The sequence below is a fragment of the Enoplosus armatus genome, chromosome 20 (assembly GCF_043641665.1).
Source record: "Enoplosus armatus isolate fEnoArm2 chromosome 20, fEnoArm2.hap1, whole genome shotgun sequence".
Taxonomy (NCBI): Eukaryota; Metazoa; Chordata; class Actinopteri; order Centrarchiformes; family Enoplosidae; genus Enoplosus; species Enoplosus armatus.
In genome coordinates, this window is record NC_092199.1 from 11,134,578 (window position 1) to 11,153,262 (window position 18,685).

At 37.9% G+C, this 18,685-nt stretch overlaps 2 protein-coding genes across 2 annotated transcripts; one reads left to right on the forward strand and one right to left on the reverse strand.

The window, feature by feature from the left end:
* Nucleotides 1–1,929: 1,929 nt before the first annotated feature.
* LOC139303566 (receptor-type tyrosine-protein phosphatase H-like) lies at nucleotides 1,930–16,117 on the forward strand. Its single transcript, XM_070927417.1, has 23 exons — nucleotides 1,930–2,022; nucleotides 3,084–3,192; nucleotides 3,362–3,631; nucleotides 4,210–4,479; nucleotides 5,344–5,613; nucleotides 6,479–6,748; nucleotides 7,327–7,596; nucleotides 8,460–8,729; nucleotides 9,308–9,577; nucleotides 10,157–10,426; nucleotides 10,859–11,119; nucleotides 11,305–11,544; nucleotides 12,153–12,413; nucleotides 12,706–12,799; nucleotides 12,882–12,929; nucleotides 13,160–13,241; nucleotides 13,404–13,494; nucleotides 13,634–13,710; nucleotides 14,068–14,202; nucleotides 14,441–14,563; nucleotides 14,820–14,980; nucleotides 15,304–15,439; nucleotides 15,860–16,117. Exons 1-23 carry the CDS (start codon nucleotides 1,951–1,953, stop codon nucleotides 15,995–15,997), a joined length of 4,188 nt encoding a protein of 1,395 aa, XP_070783518.1. The 5' UTR covers nucleotides 1,930–1,950; the 3' UTR covers nucleotides 15,998–16,117.
* A 265-nt stretch (nucleotides 16,118–16,382) lies between these two features.
* Nucleotides 16,383–18,458, reverse strand: LOC139303828 (putative nuclease HARBI1). The gene is made up of 2 exons (XM_070927679.1): nucleotides 17,774–18,458; nucleotides 16,383–17,009 (listed from the first exon to the last, which is right to left on the reverse strand). Exons 1-2 carry the CDS (start codon nucleotides 18,456–18,458, stop codon nucleotides 16,579–16,581), a joined length of 1,116 nt encoding a protein of 371 aa, XP_070783780.1. The 3' UTR covers nucleotides 16,383–16,578.
* Nucleotides 18,459–18,685: the final 227 nt, after the last annotated feature.

Consider the following 18,685-nt stretch of genomic DNA (forward strand, 5'->3'; position numbering starts at 1 on the left):
TTCTCATCATCAGTTCAAGAGAAAAGGACTGATTTCAAGGGCAACATATTTAGTGTTGCACTCATAGAAATACCTGATAACATGAATCTAGTGGTATACAGATACATATATTGCACTGTATGACCTCATATACTTTTGACTGGAGAACCAATAGTACTTCAAATAACCATTGACTTGTATGATTTTTAATTGGTTTTAGGCCTTTCTCTCTTAAAGAGTGGCCAGACCCATAAAATCACCTGATTCATCAGTAAATAGGACTTTTTTCCACAGTAAAATGAGCCCACCCCAAGCGTTTTGCCTAGTTTCCCCTTCTGAAAAGTGGTTTAGAAACTGCTACTCGTCTGAGACCACTACAAGACAGCCTTCTTTTGAACTGTCTGTATCTGCAAATTCTGTATCTGTGATGAAGTTGCTTTTGTTATCTATCAGGGAACTAAGCTTGATGTATTGGTCTTCTGATGGTGTGGTCACTTTTGGTCTGCCTGATCGTGCTTTGGATACAACTGATCCCGTTTCTGCAAACCATTTTAGAGTTCCATGCACCTGGAAACCTTTACTTGTCATGATTTGACACTGAGAAAGCCCCTCTTTGCTCAGAATAACAATTTGACTTCTGACATTTTCACTTAGTTTGGATGCCCTGTTTCCCACTATCACAATGCTACACAGTAAGCAATGATCTGCTGGAAACTTGAGGCACAGCCATATTTATAACACTGGCTGCAAGCTGAGTTAATTTAACAAGCCTCCGATGAGTAGATCAAATCCACCTGTCATCTGAACGCGTGCTTCGATGGAAGGGATACAACAAGGTCAGATTTCTTTGAGTTGGTTAATGCCACAAATTAGCTTAAATTTGATTGCTGACCTAAAAATGGTGCTGAATCAAAATTAAACATTTATTGAAATTCAAGATTGTTTTAATTAATAGCCAACCAACATTTGTAACAAATATTAGTGGAAACTTTTAAGGCATAAAGATTAACACTCAAAAAACATGATAACCACGTTGAACATGAGTTTATAAAATACAGTAAGTTTGCATGAATGTTGAATGAATGTGCTTTTTAAAACAAGCACTAGTTATGCTCAATATCTAATACGGAAGCTCATTATAGTCGTTATGTTCAAGAGTAATCATAAAATATTAGCATGTGAGGAAGACTATGATCATTTATAAAGAGAACTTCCTTCTCATGTTTCCCCAATGGACAACATTGGACAACGTTTTCTTTGACATCCTATCACTTTTATTGAGTGTAGCACCATAATATGAGCCTATAACCACTGTCATGACTTCATGTTCAGTTAAAAGCGTATTGGCGATGTTTTTTCTCTCTGCAGTTCCTTATAGATGTTAACCACAAGGAAGATATAAATATCACAGTCTACTGAGACAGTGCAAAGAAACCAAAAGCAAATCAACTGCTCTGTGAAACCAGCCGAACGGAAGACACTAAACAGTGATTTGAACTAAGAAATCATTAAAATGCTTTAAAATAGTAAAAAACACACATCATAAAGGTACATAGGCAGTCACAAGCATGAAACTGGTAAAACATACAGCACATATAAAACAATTACCAATAATAAATATGTAAAACTTTGACCGTTAATAAGGAAGTAACAGGTGGGGCAAAGGTCTGTGTGGTTGTACAAGGCCAAAAAGGAGAAGCAGCTATTTACTTAGTCACTTGCCAATATGAGAGGGGACCAGAGGTTACAGAAGGAGGACATGGTTAAGAATTAAAAGTCAACACCACTGGAATAAAGTTAATATTGGAATGCGTCAGCCTAGGCACGAAGAAATTCTTTGCCAACCTTAAGTGTTGTTGTTTTTGCCAACACACCAATAGCAGTTGGGAAAATAGACACTTGGAAGTTTATCTTTGGACAAGAAAGGAATTTAACGAACTCGCATTGTGTGTAGCTCTATAAACCGTAACAATGATGAAGCCTTTATCTTTCAAAATCACCTCAGACCACTTGCTGCTGTGCGTCTTTCTGAGTCTACTTTGGGTAAGTTTTTTTTGCTTTCCACTTTGATAGTGATCAGATAGTGTACCTTTATTCAAAAGACGGTTAACAAAAGGAAACTAGAGTCAAAACCACAGTGAATGTTGAAAGCAAGATATGCGTCACAACAAAGTTTAACTGGAATTACATTTCCTCAAATATCATTATATACAGAAAACAAAAAGACTTGCACAATTTAAGAATGATGGACTTTTTCAGATGGTGAAATATGAATTAATTATTTCTCAGCAACAGTAATCTCTTGTCACTCACTTCCTCAGAGTAACAACAGCACAGATGAGGAAATAACTTAATGTAAATCACAAAGGGAGCTATACGTCCAACACTTATCTTGTTTATTGTATATTTAAGGTGAAGTAGATGGATACGGTTTTGTATTATAGTTTGTGTTTTTTAGAAGATACGGAATTTTTAATGTTATGATATGGTTGAAAATGTAGCCTATGGAAGATATCTTTACACACAAATAGCTGTATTTAATGAACATGATTTGCTATTATTTCAAAACAACTACAAAAAAATAATGGTTGGACAGTTTTGTCTGAATTTATCTTTTTTTCAGTTCTTTAAGTAACATATTTTAGGTGTTGCACTTGGGTTGTAGATTTGAAGGTAGAAGTGCAAAATGATAAAACAATTTCCGGGCGATAATTTGCACTTGAAGATCTCATGTTCCTGCACAACAATATCATATATTTGTCTCAAAAGGTTTTGTCAACCTTTTTGTGGTGTATGTTTTTTACCTATAAGGAAAATTGTTGACAAAGCAGAGTAGAACGCCTCGAAACAGTAGTGTTGTTTTTTTTTTTTACCTCCCTGTCAAGCTGGCGTTCACAGTATGTTAGATACAATATAATATACATGCATGAAAATAGCAGAAATAACATTGCTTTGGGATACTTATACTTGCATTAGAGTTCTCTTAATTGTGTAGATTCCATAGTCAGATGAACACTTCTGGAAATTTTGTCCAGAAATTTTGATTTTGATTTTTTTTCTTCTTTCTTCTCTCCGGGCCCCAACAATTCCTATTCTGTTTTTAGGGTATCACTGACTCCAACTCTACATCAACACCAGACACAATGCCGAAATCAACGGAGACAAGTGTAACAGAAGCTACTCCTTTGACAACCCTTTCAACAACAAACCCACGTAAGTGTGAGCCCCTGTTCCTTGTTTTTGGAAGGTGACATGTCTATACTTTCTTGTATTATATTGCAGACTTGTGTGAAGGCCAGTCATGAATGATGTTAATTGTGGTGAAAGTCTCACACTCACCTCAACACTCTCTAATGAAACTATCAACTCTTTGTCTTTTCAGCACCTGAAGATGTTAAGGAGGTGATGGTGTTGACACAAAATGACAGCAGTATAACTCTGACGTGGAACAAGGTTAACAACATCTCAACATATTTCCTACAATATGTTGACCAAGGCAGTTTCAAGGAGGACACTATCACTGGATCTAATGAAATTGCATCAGTTACACATGTGGTCTCTTCACTTACTGCTGGGACAAAATATAATTTCACTGTCATCACTGTGTTTGAGGGAGTCAACAGCACTGGATACACATTTTCTGCTCCCACTGGTAAGTGATCTTCCATTTGGAATCAGGCATTTTGCTTGTGATATGCAAATTAAAGAGCAATTACTGTATTTCATTGTACTAGTATTATTTTCACACACCTTCCTATTTATCAGTTGAGCAACATATCACTTGCAATAGCAAATATAGAGACATGATAATGAAAAAAAGTGGAAAATATTCTCAAATATGACCTTAGATTCAATGAAAGAGAGATAAATGTCACTGCACCAATGCCGGAACTCACAAGTGGGACTAAACATAGTTTCACTCGCTTTACTGTTTGAAAATGTCAGAAGCAGCTGAGTAATAACCACTGCATTTAAAAGTAAGATGTTTTTCCTCTGAAGTAGGCCTACAACAAGAACCAGGACAGACCTCTGTAACAATATGTAATGTACTTTTTGTTATTAATAGATGGTTGTTGCTCACTTACTGTATTGTTCACCATACTTTTGACTTTTGCTGATAAAATAATGGAAGTGAATGAAACATTTAATTTGCTAAAAAGACCACACAATACCCATTATTGCGGCCAAAGCACTCAACTCCTTTTCTCTGTCAACTCTTTGTCATTTCAGCACCTGAAGATGTTAAGGAGGTGACGGTGTTGACACAAAATGACAGCAGTATAACTCTGACGTGGAACAAGGTTAAGAAGATCTCAACATACTTCCTACAATATGTTGACCAAGGCAGTTTCAAGGAGGACACTATCACTGGATCTAATGAAATCGCATCAGTTACACATGTGGTCTCTTCACTTACTGCTGGGACAAAATATAATTTCACTGTCATCACTGTGTTTGAGGGAGTCAACAGCACTGGATACACATTTTCTGCTCCCACTGGTAAGTGATCTTCCATTTGCAATCAGGCATTTTGCTGTGATATGCAAATTAAAGAGCAATTACTGTATTTCATTGTCCTAGTATTATTTTCACACACCTTCCTATTTATCAGTTGAGCAACATATCACTTGCAATAGGAAATATAGAGACATGATAATGAAAAAAAGTGGAAAATATTCTCAAATATGACCTTAGATTCAATGAAAGAGAGATAAACGTCACTGCATCAATGTCAGAACTCACAAGTGGGACTGAACATAGTTTCACTCGCTTTACTGTTTGAAAATGTAAGAAGCAGCTGAGTAATAACCACTGCATTTAAAAGTAAGATGTGTTTCCTTTGAAGTAGGCCTACAACAAGAACCAGGACAGACCTCTGTAACAATATGTAATGTACTTTTTGTTATTAATAGATGGGTGTTGCTCACTTACTGTATTGTTCACCATACTTATATTAACGTACACCACCCCTGTCCCCCCTGCGTTACTTTAACGCACACACCCCCCACTGGACAATACTGGACACTTTATCTGGACACTTTATTTTGGTCACTGCACTGTTTGCTATTTATCTTATCTTATTCTTTTACCTTTATATTTTTACATGCTTGTTGTCTGTCAGATTATATGTTATATGTTAAAAGCAATGTAGCACCATCAGACCATGGCAAATTCCTTGTAATGTATGTTACTTGGCAATAAATAGTTTCTGATTCTGATTTCTGATTCTGATACTTTTGACTTTTGCTGATAAAATAATGGAAGTGAATGAAGCATTTAATTTGCTAAAAAGACCACACAATACCCATTATTGCGGCCAAAGCACTCAACTCCTTTTCTCTGTCAACTCTTTTGTCTTTTCAGCACCTGAAGATGTTATGGAGGTGACGGTGTCGACACAAAATGACAGCAGTATAACACTGACGTGGAACAAGGTTAACAACATCTCAACATACTTCCTACAATATGTTGACCAAGGCAGTTTCAAGGTGGAAACTATCACTGGATCTAATGAAATCGCATCAGTTACACATGTGGTCTCTTCACTTACTGCTGGGACAAAATATAATTTCACTGTCATCACTGTGTTTGAGGGAGTCAACAGCACTGGATACACATTTTCTGCTCCCACTGGTAAGTGATCTTCCATTTGCAATCAGGCATTTTGCTTGTGATATGCAAATTAAAGAGCAATTACTGTATTTCATTGTCCTAGTATTATTTTCACACACCTTCCTATTTATCAGTTGAGCAACATATCACTTGCAATAGCAAATATAGAGACATGATAATGAAAAAAAGTGGAAAATATTCTCAAATATGACCTTAGATTCAATGAAAGAGAGATAAATGTCACTGCACCAATGCCGGAACTCACAAGTGGGACTAAACATAATTTCACTCGCTTTACTGTTTGAAAATGTCAGAAGCAGCTGAGTAATAACCACTGCATTTAAAAGTAAGATGTTTTTCCTCTGAAGTAGGCCTAAAACAAGAACCAGGACAGACCTCTGTAACAATATGTAATGTACTTTTTGTTATTAATAGATGGGTGTTGCTCACTTACTGTATTGTTCACCATACTTATATTAACGTACACCGCCCCTGTCCCCCCTGCGTTACTTTAACGCACACACCCCCCACTGGACAATACTGGACACTTTATCTGGACACTTTATTTTGGTCACTGCACTGTTTGCTATTTATCTTATCTTATTCTTTTACCTTTATATTTTTACATGCTTGTTGTCTGTCAGATTATATGTTATATGTTAAAAGCAATGTAGCACCATCAGACCATGGCAAATTCCTTGTAATGTATGTTACTTGGCAATAAATAGTTTCTGATTCTGATTTCTGATTCTGATACTTTTGACTTTTGCTGATAAAATAATGGAAGTGAATGAAGCATTTAATTTGCTAAAAAGACCACACAATACCCATTATTGCGGCCAAAGCACTCAACTCCTTTTCTCTGTCAACTCTTTTGTCTTTTCAGCACCTGAAGATGTTATGGAGGTGACGGTGTTGACACAAAATGACAGCAGTATAACTCTGACGTGGAACAAGGTTAACAACATCTCAACATACTTCCTACAATATGTTGACCAAGGCAGTTTCAAGGTGGAAACTATCACTGGATCTAATGAAATCGCATCAGTTACACATGTGGTCTCTTCACTTACTGCTGGGACAAAATATAATTTCACTGTCATCACTGTGTTTGAGGGAATCAACAGCACTGGATACACATTTTCTGCTCCCACTGGTAAGTGATCTTCCATTTGCAATCAGGCATTTTGCTTGTGATATGCAAATTAAAGAGCAATTACTGTATTTCATTGTCCTAGTATTATTTTCACACACCTTCCTATTTATCAGTTGAGCAACATATCACTTGCAATAGCAAATATAGAGACATGATAATGAAAAAAAGTGGAAAATATTCTCAAATATGACCTTAGATTCAATGAAAGAGAGATAAACGTCACTGCACCAATGTCAGAACTCACAAGTGGGACTGAACATAGTTTCACTCGCTTTACTGTTTGAAAATGTCTGAAGCAGCTGAGTAATAACCACTGCATTTAAAAGTAAGATGTTTTCCCTCTGAAGTAGGCCTACAACAAGAACCAGGACAGACCTCTGTAACAATATGTAATGTACTTTTTGTTATTAATAGATGGGTGTTGCTCACTTACTGTATTGTTCACCATACTTTTGACTTTTGCTGATAAAATAATGGAAGTGAATGAAACATTTAATTTGCTAAAAAGACCACACAATACCCATTATTGCAGCAAAAGCACTCAACTCCTTTTCTCTGTCAACTCTTTGTCATTTCAGCACCTGAAGATGTTATGGAGGTGACGGTGTTGACACAAAATGACAGCAGTATAACTCTGACGTGGAACAAGGTTAAGAAGATCTCAACATACTTCCTACAATATGTTGACCAAGGCAGTTTCAAGGTGGAAACTATCACTGGATCTAATGAAATCGCATCAGTTACACATGTGGTCTCTTCACTTACTGCTGGGACAAAATATAATTTCACTGTCATCACTGTGTTTGAGGGAGTCAACAGCACTGGATACACATTTTCTGCTCCCACTGGTAAGTGATCTTCCATTTGCAATCAGGCATTTTGCTTGTGGTATGCAAATTAAAGAGCAATTACTGTATTTCATTGTACTAGTATTATTTTCACACACCTTCCTATTTATCAGTTGAGCAACATATCACTTGCAATAGCAAATATAGAGACATGATAATAAAAAAAGTGGAAATTATTCTCAAATATGACCTTAGATTCAATGAAAGAGAGATAAACGTCACTGCATCAATGTCAGAACTCACAAGTGGGACTAAACATAATTTCACTCGCTTTACTGTTTAAAAATGTCTGAAGCAGCTGAGTTATAACCACTGCATTTAAAAGTAAGATGTGTTTCCTCTGAAGTAGGCCTATAACAAGAACCAGGACAGACCTCTGTAACAATATGTAATGTACTTTTTGTTATTAATAGATGGGTGTTGCTCACTTACTGTATTGTTCACCATACTTATATTAACGTACACCACCCCTGTCCCCCCTGCGTTACTTTAACGCACACACCCCCCACTGGACAATACTGGACACTTTATCTGGACACTTTATTTTGGTCACTGCACTGTTTCCTATTTATCTTATCTTATTCTTTTACCTTTATATTTTTACATGCTTGTTGTCTGTCAGATTATATGTTATATGTTAAAAGCAATGTAGCACCATCAGACCATGGCAAATTCCTTGTAATGTATGTTACTTGGCAATAAATAGTTTCTGATTCAGATTTCTGATTCTGATACTTTTGACTTTTGCTGATAAAATAATGGAAGTGAATGAAGCATTTAATTTGCTAAAAAGACCACACAATACCCATTATTGCGGCCAAAGCACTCAACTCCTTTTCTCTGTCAACTCTTTGTCATTTCAGCACCTGAAGATGTTATGGAGGTGACGGTGTTGACACAAAATGACAGCAGTATAACACTGACGTGGAACAAGGTTAAGAAGATCTCAACATACTTCCTACAATATGTTGACCAAGGCAGTTTCAAGGAGGACACTATCACTGGATCTAATGAAATCGCATCAGTTACACATGTGGTCTCTTCACTTACTGCTGGGACAAAATATAATTTCACTGTCATCACTGTGTTTGAGGGAGTCAACAGCACTGGATACACATTTTCTGCTCCCACTGGTAAGTGATCTTCCATTTGCAATCAGGCATTTTGCTTGTGATATGCAAATTAAAGAGCAATTACTGTATTTCATTGAAATAGTATTATTTTCACACACCTTCCTGTTCATCAGTTTAGTAAAATCAAACTTGCAATAGGAAATATAGAGACATGATAATGAAAAAAAGTGGAAATTATTCTCAAATATGACCTTAGATTCAATGAAAGAGAGATAAATGTCACTGCATCAATGTCAGAACTCACAAGTGGGACTGAACATAGTTTCACTCGCTTTACTGTTTGAAAATGTAAGAAGCAGCTGAGTAATAACCACTGCATTTAAAAGTAAGATGTGTTTCCTTTGAAGTAGGCCTACAACAAGAACCAGGACAGACCTCTGTAACAATATGTAATGTACTTTTTGTTATTGATAAATGGGTGTTGCTCACTTACTGTATTGTTCACCATACTTTTGACTTTTGCTGATGAAATAATGGAAGTGAATGAAACATTTAATTTGCTAAAAAGACCACACAATACCCATTATTGCGGCAAAAGCACTCAACTCCTTTTCTCTGTCAACTCTTTGTCTTTTCAGCACCTGAAGATGTTATGGAGGTGACGGTGTCGACACAAAATGACAGCAGTATAACACTGAAGTGGAACAAGGTTAAGAAGATCTCAACATACTTCCTACAATATGTTGACCAAGGCAGTTTCAAGGAGGACACTATCACTGGATCTAATGAAATCGCATCAGTTACACATGTGGTCTCTTCACTTACTGCTGGGACAAAATATAATTTCACTGTCATCACTGTGTTTGAGGGAGTCAACAGCACTGGATACACATTTTCTGCTCCCACTGGTAAGTGATCTTCCATTTGCAATCAGGCATTTTGCTTGTGATATGCAAATTAAAGAGCAATTACTGTGTTTCATTGAACTAGTATTATTTTCACACACCTTCCTGTTCATCAGTTGAGTAAAATCAAACTTGCAATAGGAAATATAGAGACATGATAATGAAAAAAAGTGGAAATTATTCTCAAATATGACCTTAGATTCAATGAAAGAGAGATAAACGTCACTGCACCAATGTCAGAACTCACAAGTGGGACTGAACATAGTTTCACTCGCTTTACTGTTTGAAAATGTAAGAAGCAGCTGAGTAATAACCACTGCATTTAAAAGTAAGATGTGTTTCCTTTGAAGTAGGCCTACAACAAGAACCAGGACAGACCTCTGTAACAATATGTAATGTACTTTTTGTTATTGATAAATGGGTGTTGCTCACTTACTGTATTGTTCACCATACTTTTGACTTTTGCTGATGAATTAATGGAAGTGAATGAAACATTTAATTTGCTAAAAAGACCACACAATACCCATTATTGCAGCAAAAGCACTCAACTCCTTTTCTCTGTCAACTCTTTTGTCTTTTCAGCACCTGAAGATGTTATGGAGGTGACGGTGTTGACACAAAATGACAGCAGTATAACTCTGACGTGGAACAAGGTTAAGAAGATCTCAACATACTTCCTACAATATGTTGACCAAGGCAGTTTCAAGGTGGAAACTATCACTGGATCTAATGAAATCGCATCAGTTACACATGTGGTCTCTTCACTTACTGCTGGGACAAAATATAATTTCACTGTCATCACTGTGTTTGAGGGAGTCAACAGCACTGGATACACATTTTCTGCTCCCACTGGTAAGTGATCTTTAAGTATAGTATGGATTCAGGCATTTTGTATGTGATATGCAAATTACAGACAACATCCTGTATTTAATTGTACTTTCAATTAACATTTCCACACACTTTCCTCTTCGTCATTTGGGCAAAACAAAACTTGCATTTGCAAAAATAGTGATATGATTATACTGTGTTGACACAACATGAGAGTAGAATAACTCTGATATGGGACAAGGTTAACAGCATCTCAAATTACGTCCTACAATATGTACAGTATTTTTTAAAACTGAAGTATTTTATTAATTTAAGCTCCTTTCCAGATTCGAAATTCATTCCCTAAAGTATTCACATTGATACATCGTGTGTGTGTGTTTGATTTAAGGTGCACATCCTAAAATCCTACATCCTTAAATTTGTGGTGAATGAATGCTTTTTTTTTCTTTTCATCAGTTCCCTCAATGGTGTCTTTTGTCAATGTGACTGAATGCTCTGTGACCAGTATAACCCTGGAGTGGAACGTGGATGTGGATAAAGAGTGGGGCTACTTTCTCCAAATGAATGGAGAAAACTTGCAATTTTCTTCAAATAGATCTACGAATGTCGTGTCACATTCATTCCTATCTCTCCAGCCTGGAACAGAGTATCCATTCAATGTGATGACAATGTTCTCTGAACTCAACAGCACTGCTTATAAAGGCTTCGCAGTAACAGGTATTTAGAGACCTTCTCTCTGACAAACTGTTGTCAATGGATAGTTTTTCAATATGAATAATAAAATATTGTTCCACTTGTACACTTATGAAGACCCTACAAGTCTTGGTTCTGGAAAACTCGAGTGTTAGTGTTCTTTTGGATTGAATTATGTGCTGGAGCAATTATTTTCTCATTAATTACAGCCATAGACTGCACCAGTGTAACCTGGCATGTTACTACCTCATCGATCCAAGGAATGGTTGAAGGCTTGTTCTCGAATGCAACAGCCACTTCACAAATGAATGAATCACAAATTCATGTCAGTTCTGGAGGGAGCAATGTGTCGTTTTCTGGCCTCTACCCTGGAGCAACCTATGAGGTGTCTTTTGTGTATGAAGGAAATTCCATATGCTTTCCACAGTGTAGCCACAAACTGACAACCAGTAAGTAAAAATCGATCTTACCACATAAACTGAATATTTGTCTGCATTTCCAACAGAAATGATGTGTACTAACATGATCTTTCTCAATCTATATTTTAAGAATTAAGATTTCCAAGCATTTTAACCATAATGGTAGTGAAAGTTGCCTAGTACATTTATGTAATTAATTTAGTTTTCTTGTGTTGTTGAAACCATATAATTAATCAAAAGGAAAAACCAAATACAGTACCTTGTATTCACATATATACTTAATGATGCTATTTGAAATGGTTCTAAGCCTCACTTTGGTTAAGCTGGAATGATTGGCATTTTTGTGACTTAAGCGATGAATTAAATATTATTACAGTTTTTTAAATAATTGACTAATTGTTTGAATGAAAGATTGTTTCAACACAATACATGATGTGGCGTTATTGTCTTATGTAGGGCTACTTATTTTCAATGGAAAAATCACTTTTTTTGCAGTGGAGTGCAGATTTTAAAGTGATAGCTTATTTTCAAGTGTCTTTAGTAGAGAAATGCATGAATTTGTGACAAATTATATAGTTACACTGTGTTGGTATGTTGCTGTTTGTGATTGTACTCTAAAGGCATCTTGTTTTACTCAGTTCCTCCAGATTTAAGGGCTCACTGTGAGTACTGGGCAGCCGGCTACTCTGTCTCTATTGTCTGGAATAAACCGGATGGTGTGTGGACTGCAGTGGAGGTGAACGTGACTGGGGAAACTTACAAAGTGGAATATGGGGAACAGCATATCAAAATACCTGGATTCCTACCTGCCAGAACATATGAGGTCTCGCTAGGTTTACTTTCTGGCACCGTAAGGAGTCATGAAGCTTTTGTTTTTTCATGTCTTGCTGATCCAAGGGGTGAGTCAAAGTGACCATTTTACTATTATTATTATCATAGAAATATTATGTGTTTCCTGATGTAAAACCTAACAATATATTGTCGCGTTTTCCTCAATACTGTGCTGTTTGGCATCAGTTATATGACTTGCTTGTTGTTTGGTTTTGGTTATTTTCGTTTTTTTCTTACATTACAAAATTCACCCCAGTGGAAAAATAAAGATAGTGTGACTGTGATGCAAATGGAGACTGCTGTGCTGTGTTGAGTATCTACTTTATATTACAAATTTAATCCAGTTATTATTCTTTGTAGGGGTCATTGCAGGGTCAGTATTTGCTGTGCTGCTTTTTGGTCTCCTGGTCTGTCTGGCTGCCTTCATTGTGGTCAACAGGTTGGTGCTGCCTCAGTGGCTGTAGTTAGATTATCTCCCTGAAATGTACTTAATTAGACTCAATCTGTGAACCTCATTGCTTTTTTTCCCACCACAGAAAAAAGCCATTCTTTGGTGGTTCCAAACTATCTAATAAAAAGTGCAAGTAAGTTTACGTTTCATTTTCTCTTCACAATGTTAACACCACTGTCAGTCCCTTATAATTCGATAATAAAAGAATATTAAGTCTTATATAATGAGGTTAATTTGAGAGATAATTAGTAGGTTAACTACATATGAAATATATTCTGTATCTAAGATTAATGTCAATCTTTATTCTGTAATATTTATGTATGTCAATTGCCTTACAACTTGACATGACATGCTTTTTTTCAGAGCTCTTTCTGTGGCAAAGTTTCCAGACCACTTCTACCAGTTAAGTGCTGATGAGAACAGGGGTTTCAGCCAGGAATATGAGGTGCACAAAAAAGCTAATTGTATTTCGTTCTTCCCCTTCTCTATATCTTCCTATTTCTGAATTGGACCGCAAAACTGTGCAAATAGTTCTCGTACTGTTTTATTTGTTTTCCGTTGACCTTTGTCTCAATTGCATGCCGTGTCATCTGCCAACTTCTTGCAGAGCCTCGTTGCTGTTGGAACGGAGCAGACACGAAAGGAAGCTCTTGTACCTGAGAACAAAGCAAGGAATCGTTTCAACAATGTCCTGCCATGTAAGCCTGCCCTCTGGCTGCTGGACCATGCTATCACGAGCAATAGAGACTCATGAAATAGTCCTGATCCACTGACTCGTTCTAATTGCAGCTGTTGTGGTACATTGCAGTTAAACCGTCTTTGGTTTTCTCATCCTAGATGACTGGTGTCGGGTGAAGCTAACTGCATCCATTACCAATGGGATCACTGACTACATTAATGCTAGTTACATGCCAGTAGGTATTACTTAATAATTATCATTTGATTAAGCTCTTTCTGAAATTATTGTGCACCACCACACAGTAAGCTTATGAAATTCTTGATTCAACTGTCAAAACAATCCTTTAGTAAGAAAGGACAGATTTGATGAGCTAGAACCACTCACTATCTGGAGTGAAGTTGCCACAGTTGCAAGTAAATGGTTGCTAAAACATCTGCATACGTACATTCATTTGAAGTCTACCAATTTATGCTGACTTTCAATGATTTCATGAGGATAATATGGTGTTTTTTTTCATGTTGAGCAATGTAGGACATATAAATATATAAAAGCTAGAGAAGTGTACATATAAATTTTGGCAATTGCTTCTCAGGGCTACAACGGCAACAGAGAGTACATTGCCACTCAGGGTCCTCTGCCCACCACAGTCAATGATTTCTGGAGGATGATCTGGGAACAAAGAGTGAAAGGCATTGTCATGGTAACCAACTGCACTGAGAGTGGACGGGTGAGTTCACAGGAATATCTGAGAATCTTTTATTGCCAGATTTTAAGGGAAGTGCAAACTTAAAATTTAGTGAGCTGCTGTGAATCATTTGCTCTTATAGCTAATGTGTCATCAAATGGTGACAGTTTACGTGTCCAAGTGTCACAGTTCATTGACATGTTTTAGTCTATTGCTACGACTACATTAAAACAACTTCAAGAACCTAATTTTGTTTTTCTGTATGTTTCCCTTTTTTTAGACTAAGTGTGAGCAATACTGGCCCGCAGACAGTAAGCCTTGCCTTTATGGAGAGCTGTTGGTCACCATCAGATCTGAGCAGCAGGAGCCCAACTGGACATTGAGGGAATTTAGTGTGAAACATGTACGAAACATCTCTAAAATGTTTCTGGTGTAACTAACTAGTTTGGGTATTAATATTTCTCCAAGTCACAAAGTGAGTGACTGTTTATCTCGAACTGTGTCACAGCACAAAAAAATATTAAATGTCATAAGAAGAAGCTTGCTTGAAATTGTACACGTTTGCTTTTAAAGAGGATAATGCTTGATGACTATAAGTATGTAAGTTCAGGACTTAGACCTAAAGTATTTGAATTCCTCTATGTGAATCTTCTTCACAGAGGAACACTGCAGAGGAGCGCCCAGTGAAACATTTTCATTTCACTGCCTGGCCTGACCATGGAGTCCCACGGGGCACAGAAATCCTGATCCAGTTCAGAGAACTGGTGAGGCAGCACATAGAGAGAGAAGGAGCTGGAGCACCAACCGCGGTGCACTGCAGGTACAGAATGAGTGCTTGTTTTAACCTATGCCATTTGGGTACTTTGAAATGAAAAACACTTTAGTGTGACAAACATTTCAGTTAAAGGTCAACTGAATAGCTTACTGCAATTATATCTTATGATACATACATTTTACATGGAATACCAGCTTTTATAACCTTTACTGGCTTAGTTTTTATGTTAGTTATAGATAACAAGGTCTTCAGTTTCTAAGTCAGTAGTAGGTGATTTCTACATGTTAAAAATCTGTCAGGACTACCTGATGATGACCATCATACCTGGGCACTGACTGCTTACCTTTTGCTGTGTGTCTCTCTCTTAGTGCTGGAGTGGGGAGGACAGGCACGATCATTGCCCTGGATGTGCTGCTTCAGCAGCTAGAGAAAGAAAGAGCAGTGGACATCAATGCCTTTGTGCACAAGATGAGACTGAGTCGACCGCACATGGTGCAGACAGAGGTAAAACTGATCATACCAAGTTGCTTCAGGCTGAGCTACCACTTCTTTAGTTAGGTACCCATTTAACACACAGCTGGTGATACAGTACAAGCAGCGATACTATAGCATGTGTAAAATATGCTTAGATTTCTATGTAGTTGCTCATTTCCATCTACTGTCCCATTTAAACACTAGGCTAAGGTGTATACTTATATGCACATTCTTTGTGATGCTAAATTAAAGTAAGTCCAAACAAAAGCTTGGCCTACATTATTAGGAAACTCTGAGGCTTGTAAACATCTACAGTTTAATGTGTTCAACAATTTCTGTGGAAATACTGCAAACAAGGAAGTACCAGCCAGAATACATGTGTACATAAGCACTCTACACCCAAAGTTCTGTTTCTCAAATAACCAGCATCTTTGGGTTATTTCTTTTCAGTCCCAGTATGTTTTCCTGCACCAATGCGTCATGGACTATCTGCAGCAAAATGACAAGACTGAAGAGAACATATATGAGAATGCAGACGTGGTATACGCCAATGCCACTGCACTCCGAGAGTTTAACTCACATGCCTAAACTAAACAAGATTGTCAGCCATGCAGTCAGTCTTTTATGCACTTAATGACAAACTAATTTTAACGTCTACTTGCTGTATTTCGTTATACGCTGTAAATGTGAAAAACATCTTAGTCTTATATATTTACTGTATATGCATAGCACACTTAAGATTGTATTTAACTTTTCTGTAAAATATTTTTTGTTCCTATCCTCTGCTTAATGTCTGTAATTGTTATTATTATTATTATTATTATTATTAACATCATCATTATGAAAGGGAACAACACTCCAGACGACCAAAGAATGTTTTCAAATTACATTTATTAACAATAAGAAATGTAGGTAGAAAAGAATGATTTTCTATTTGTACAAGAAATAAACTATTTTTACAAAAATACCTGAATGTGTTTTTACAAAGTCTGCAGACAGTATGCTGTCACCTTTACGTGTTAGTGTCAAGCTGACAGTGAGCAGATTTATACAGTTACAGCAGTAACTGTATAAATCAGCATTATAAACTGTGTTTTTGGTTCCAGCGTTTGTCCTTTATGTGTCAGCATGTCGATGATCCTCTAGAGCAGACAACACACTCGCTCTGCTCACACATCCTCCTCTGTGATGCATTTACTTGGTGGGTCTTGGCTACTGGAGACAACAGAGAAGTAGCCATTGATGAGTTCCTGTCTGGCTTTTAGGGCCTCAGAGTTGATCTCTACTGGCACTGAATGCTGCTTGCCTGGATGCAGGGCCTCAATTTTACCAGCTACAGGTGGGGGAGGGACGGAGAACTTCTTAGCGATGTTGTGCAGGATACTGCACGCCTTGATAATGTTGGACTTCTTGTCCAAAGAGCCCTCTTGTGCAAAACCGAGTTGCATCAGACACCTGAAACGCCTCTTCATGGAGCCGAGCGTAGTCCGCATGACGTCGTGGATCTTTGCGTGGGCCTCATTGAAGCGGGCGTCGTTGTCATTTTCAGGTTCTGACACAGGAGTCAAGACATGTTTGCTTAAGTGGTAGCCATTTCCACCTTTAAGAAAAGACACAAGAGAATGCAATTAATACAGCGTCAGAGAAACACCATTAAAATGTTAATCCTAGAGATTGTAATGTAATGAGTTTTAATAATGCGGATGAAACTCAACATGTAGTATTGATTGTGGAGGGTACAAACCCGCCTTGCAGTGTACAGTCTGTCAGAAATTCATAACACAAAGTTGAGAAACTCAAGGAAGCCAGCATGATTACACCAGAAGTGAATGTTTTACTTAGAAGATGATGAAACAATAATGTGTTTCAAAGCTGACTAGACACTAAGAGGATGTGCATTATTTACATACTGAGTGAGGAGAGAGCGCAACCCTATATTGTGGTCTTCCTCAGAAAATGGAGTTTGCTCAGTTGTCATGGTGATTCCATGGCACCTGAGCTGGAGACAACTGTCATGGAGATTCAGTGATAACTGAGCAAATTAAATCTGCTGAGGAAGACTCTGACATACAGCTTGAAAGAGCTAGTAAGTGGACCTTCAGCTGAGTTTTTTTGGGTCAAAATTGAATATTATTTTTAACAGTGTTATTCTAATGTGTTTGTTGACTTGGAGGTAATGAAGTTATAGGCTGTGTGTAAGGGCTGATTTCACACTGAAATCAAAAAATAACATACATTGGTTAAGCATCACTTTGCACAGAGTAAAGACCAAACAGGAGGTCACCATTGTTATTTATGCGTATGATGAAATGGGCCTCTCCCATTCATTTCCTTTTGTATCTAATTTATATTTTGATATCTCACCAATAACCCAATATGATCCGTGCAACTCCTCCTCCATTTCCCTTCCTTTGAACGACGAGTCCCACATTTCCTGCTCAAACGTGCTGCCCACACAACATTTTTCAACACTCAGTATGTTGCCGTCGGAGTCACATATGATCTGGCTCACGACCGACGTGTAGCCCAAGGTGTTGACAAAAGACCTGAAAGTGTCCTTCTCATAGGGAGAAGCTCTGATCTTGAAGTGAGCTGGAGCCAGTACGCCGAGCACGTTGGGGATCCCACAGAATTTCTCTGTGTTGAAGGCGACGTTGGCTCTGGCTTCCCGGATTAGTGGGAATGAGATGAACTGATCGGACATCCCTGCGATGACCCCGGAGACTGTACTGATGAGAGCGAGGCAGTCCGCCTGGCTCAGCCCGACTCTCTGCAGGACGGCAGCGGCGGAGACTCCGTGCGCGTAATGGTTCAGAGCCACCATGATCATCGCGTCCACGGACAGCGCAGGTTTCTTCAAATCGACTTTCTTCATGCGGTTGCTGACAGCGTCTGTGACGAAAGCGATGCATGGTCTGGTGAGGTGGAACATCTGGAACAAAGCTTCGTCGTCGAACTCGTCGAAACAGCTCGGGGCCCCAGAGTCCGCTCCGCCGTGTCCGAGGAGCTCCTCCTGGACGGCGAGCCACACCGGCAGAGCGAAGGCCATTTGTTTACTACTGCAGTTTGTTTAAGTACACACATCCAGCAAAGAATACTGGATGAATGGCAAATGATAAACAGTAGAAAGTATCATGGAGGCACGGTCTTCTTCTGTCATGTGTAGGCAGTCTGCAAATGCGTCTTTATCGCCACCCAGTGGACGGGAATAAAAATGACTGAATGAATGCAACTATGTTTAAAAAACAAACAAACAAAATGTTTTAAAATGTATCT

What these genes read in the sequence shown, in the direction of transcription:
- LOC139303566 (XM_070927417.1), top strand. Translation starts at nt 1,951, where the DNA reads ATGATGAAGCCTTTATCTTTCAAAATCACCTCAGACCACTTGCTGCTG. An exon ending in AACAGGTTGGTGCTGCCTCA is followed by an intron (nt 12,800 to 12,881) that starts GTGGCTGTAGTT and finishes TTCCCACCACAG; the next exon opens with AAAAAAGCCATTCTTTGGTG. An exon ending in GTTTCAGCCAGGAATATGAG is followed by an intron (nt 13,242 to 13,403) that starts GTGCACAAAAAA and finishes AACTTCTTGCAG; the next exon opens with AGCCTCGTTGCTGTTGGAAC.
- LOC139303828 (XM_070927679.1), bottom strand. Translation starts at nt 18,458, where the DNA reads ATGGCCTTCGCTCTGCCGGTGTGGCTCGCCGTCCAGGAGGAGCTCCTC. An exon ending in CGGATCATATTGGGTTATTG is followed by an intron (nt 17,010 to 17,773) that starts GTGAGATATCAA and finishes CTTTTCTTAAAG; the next exon opens with GTGGAAATGGCTACCACTTA.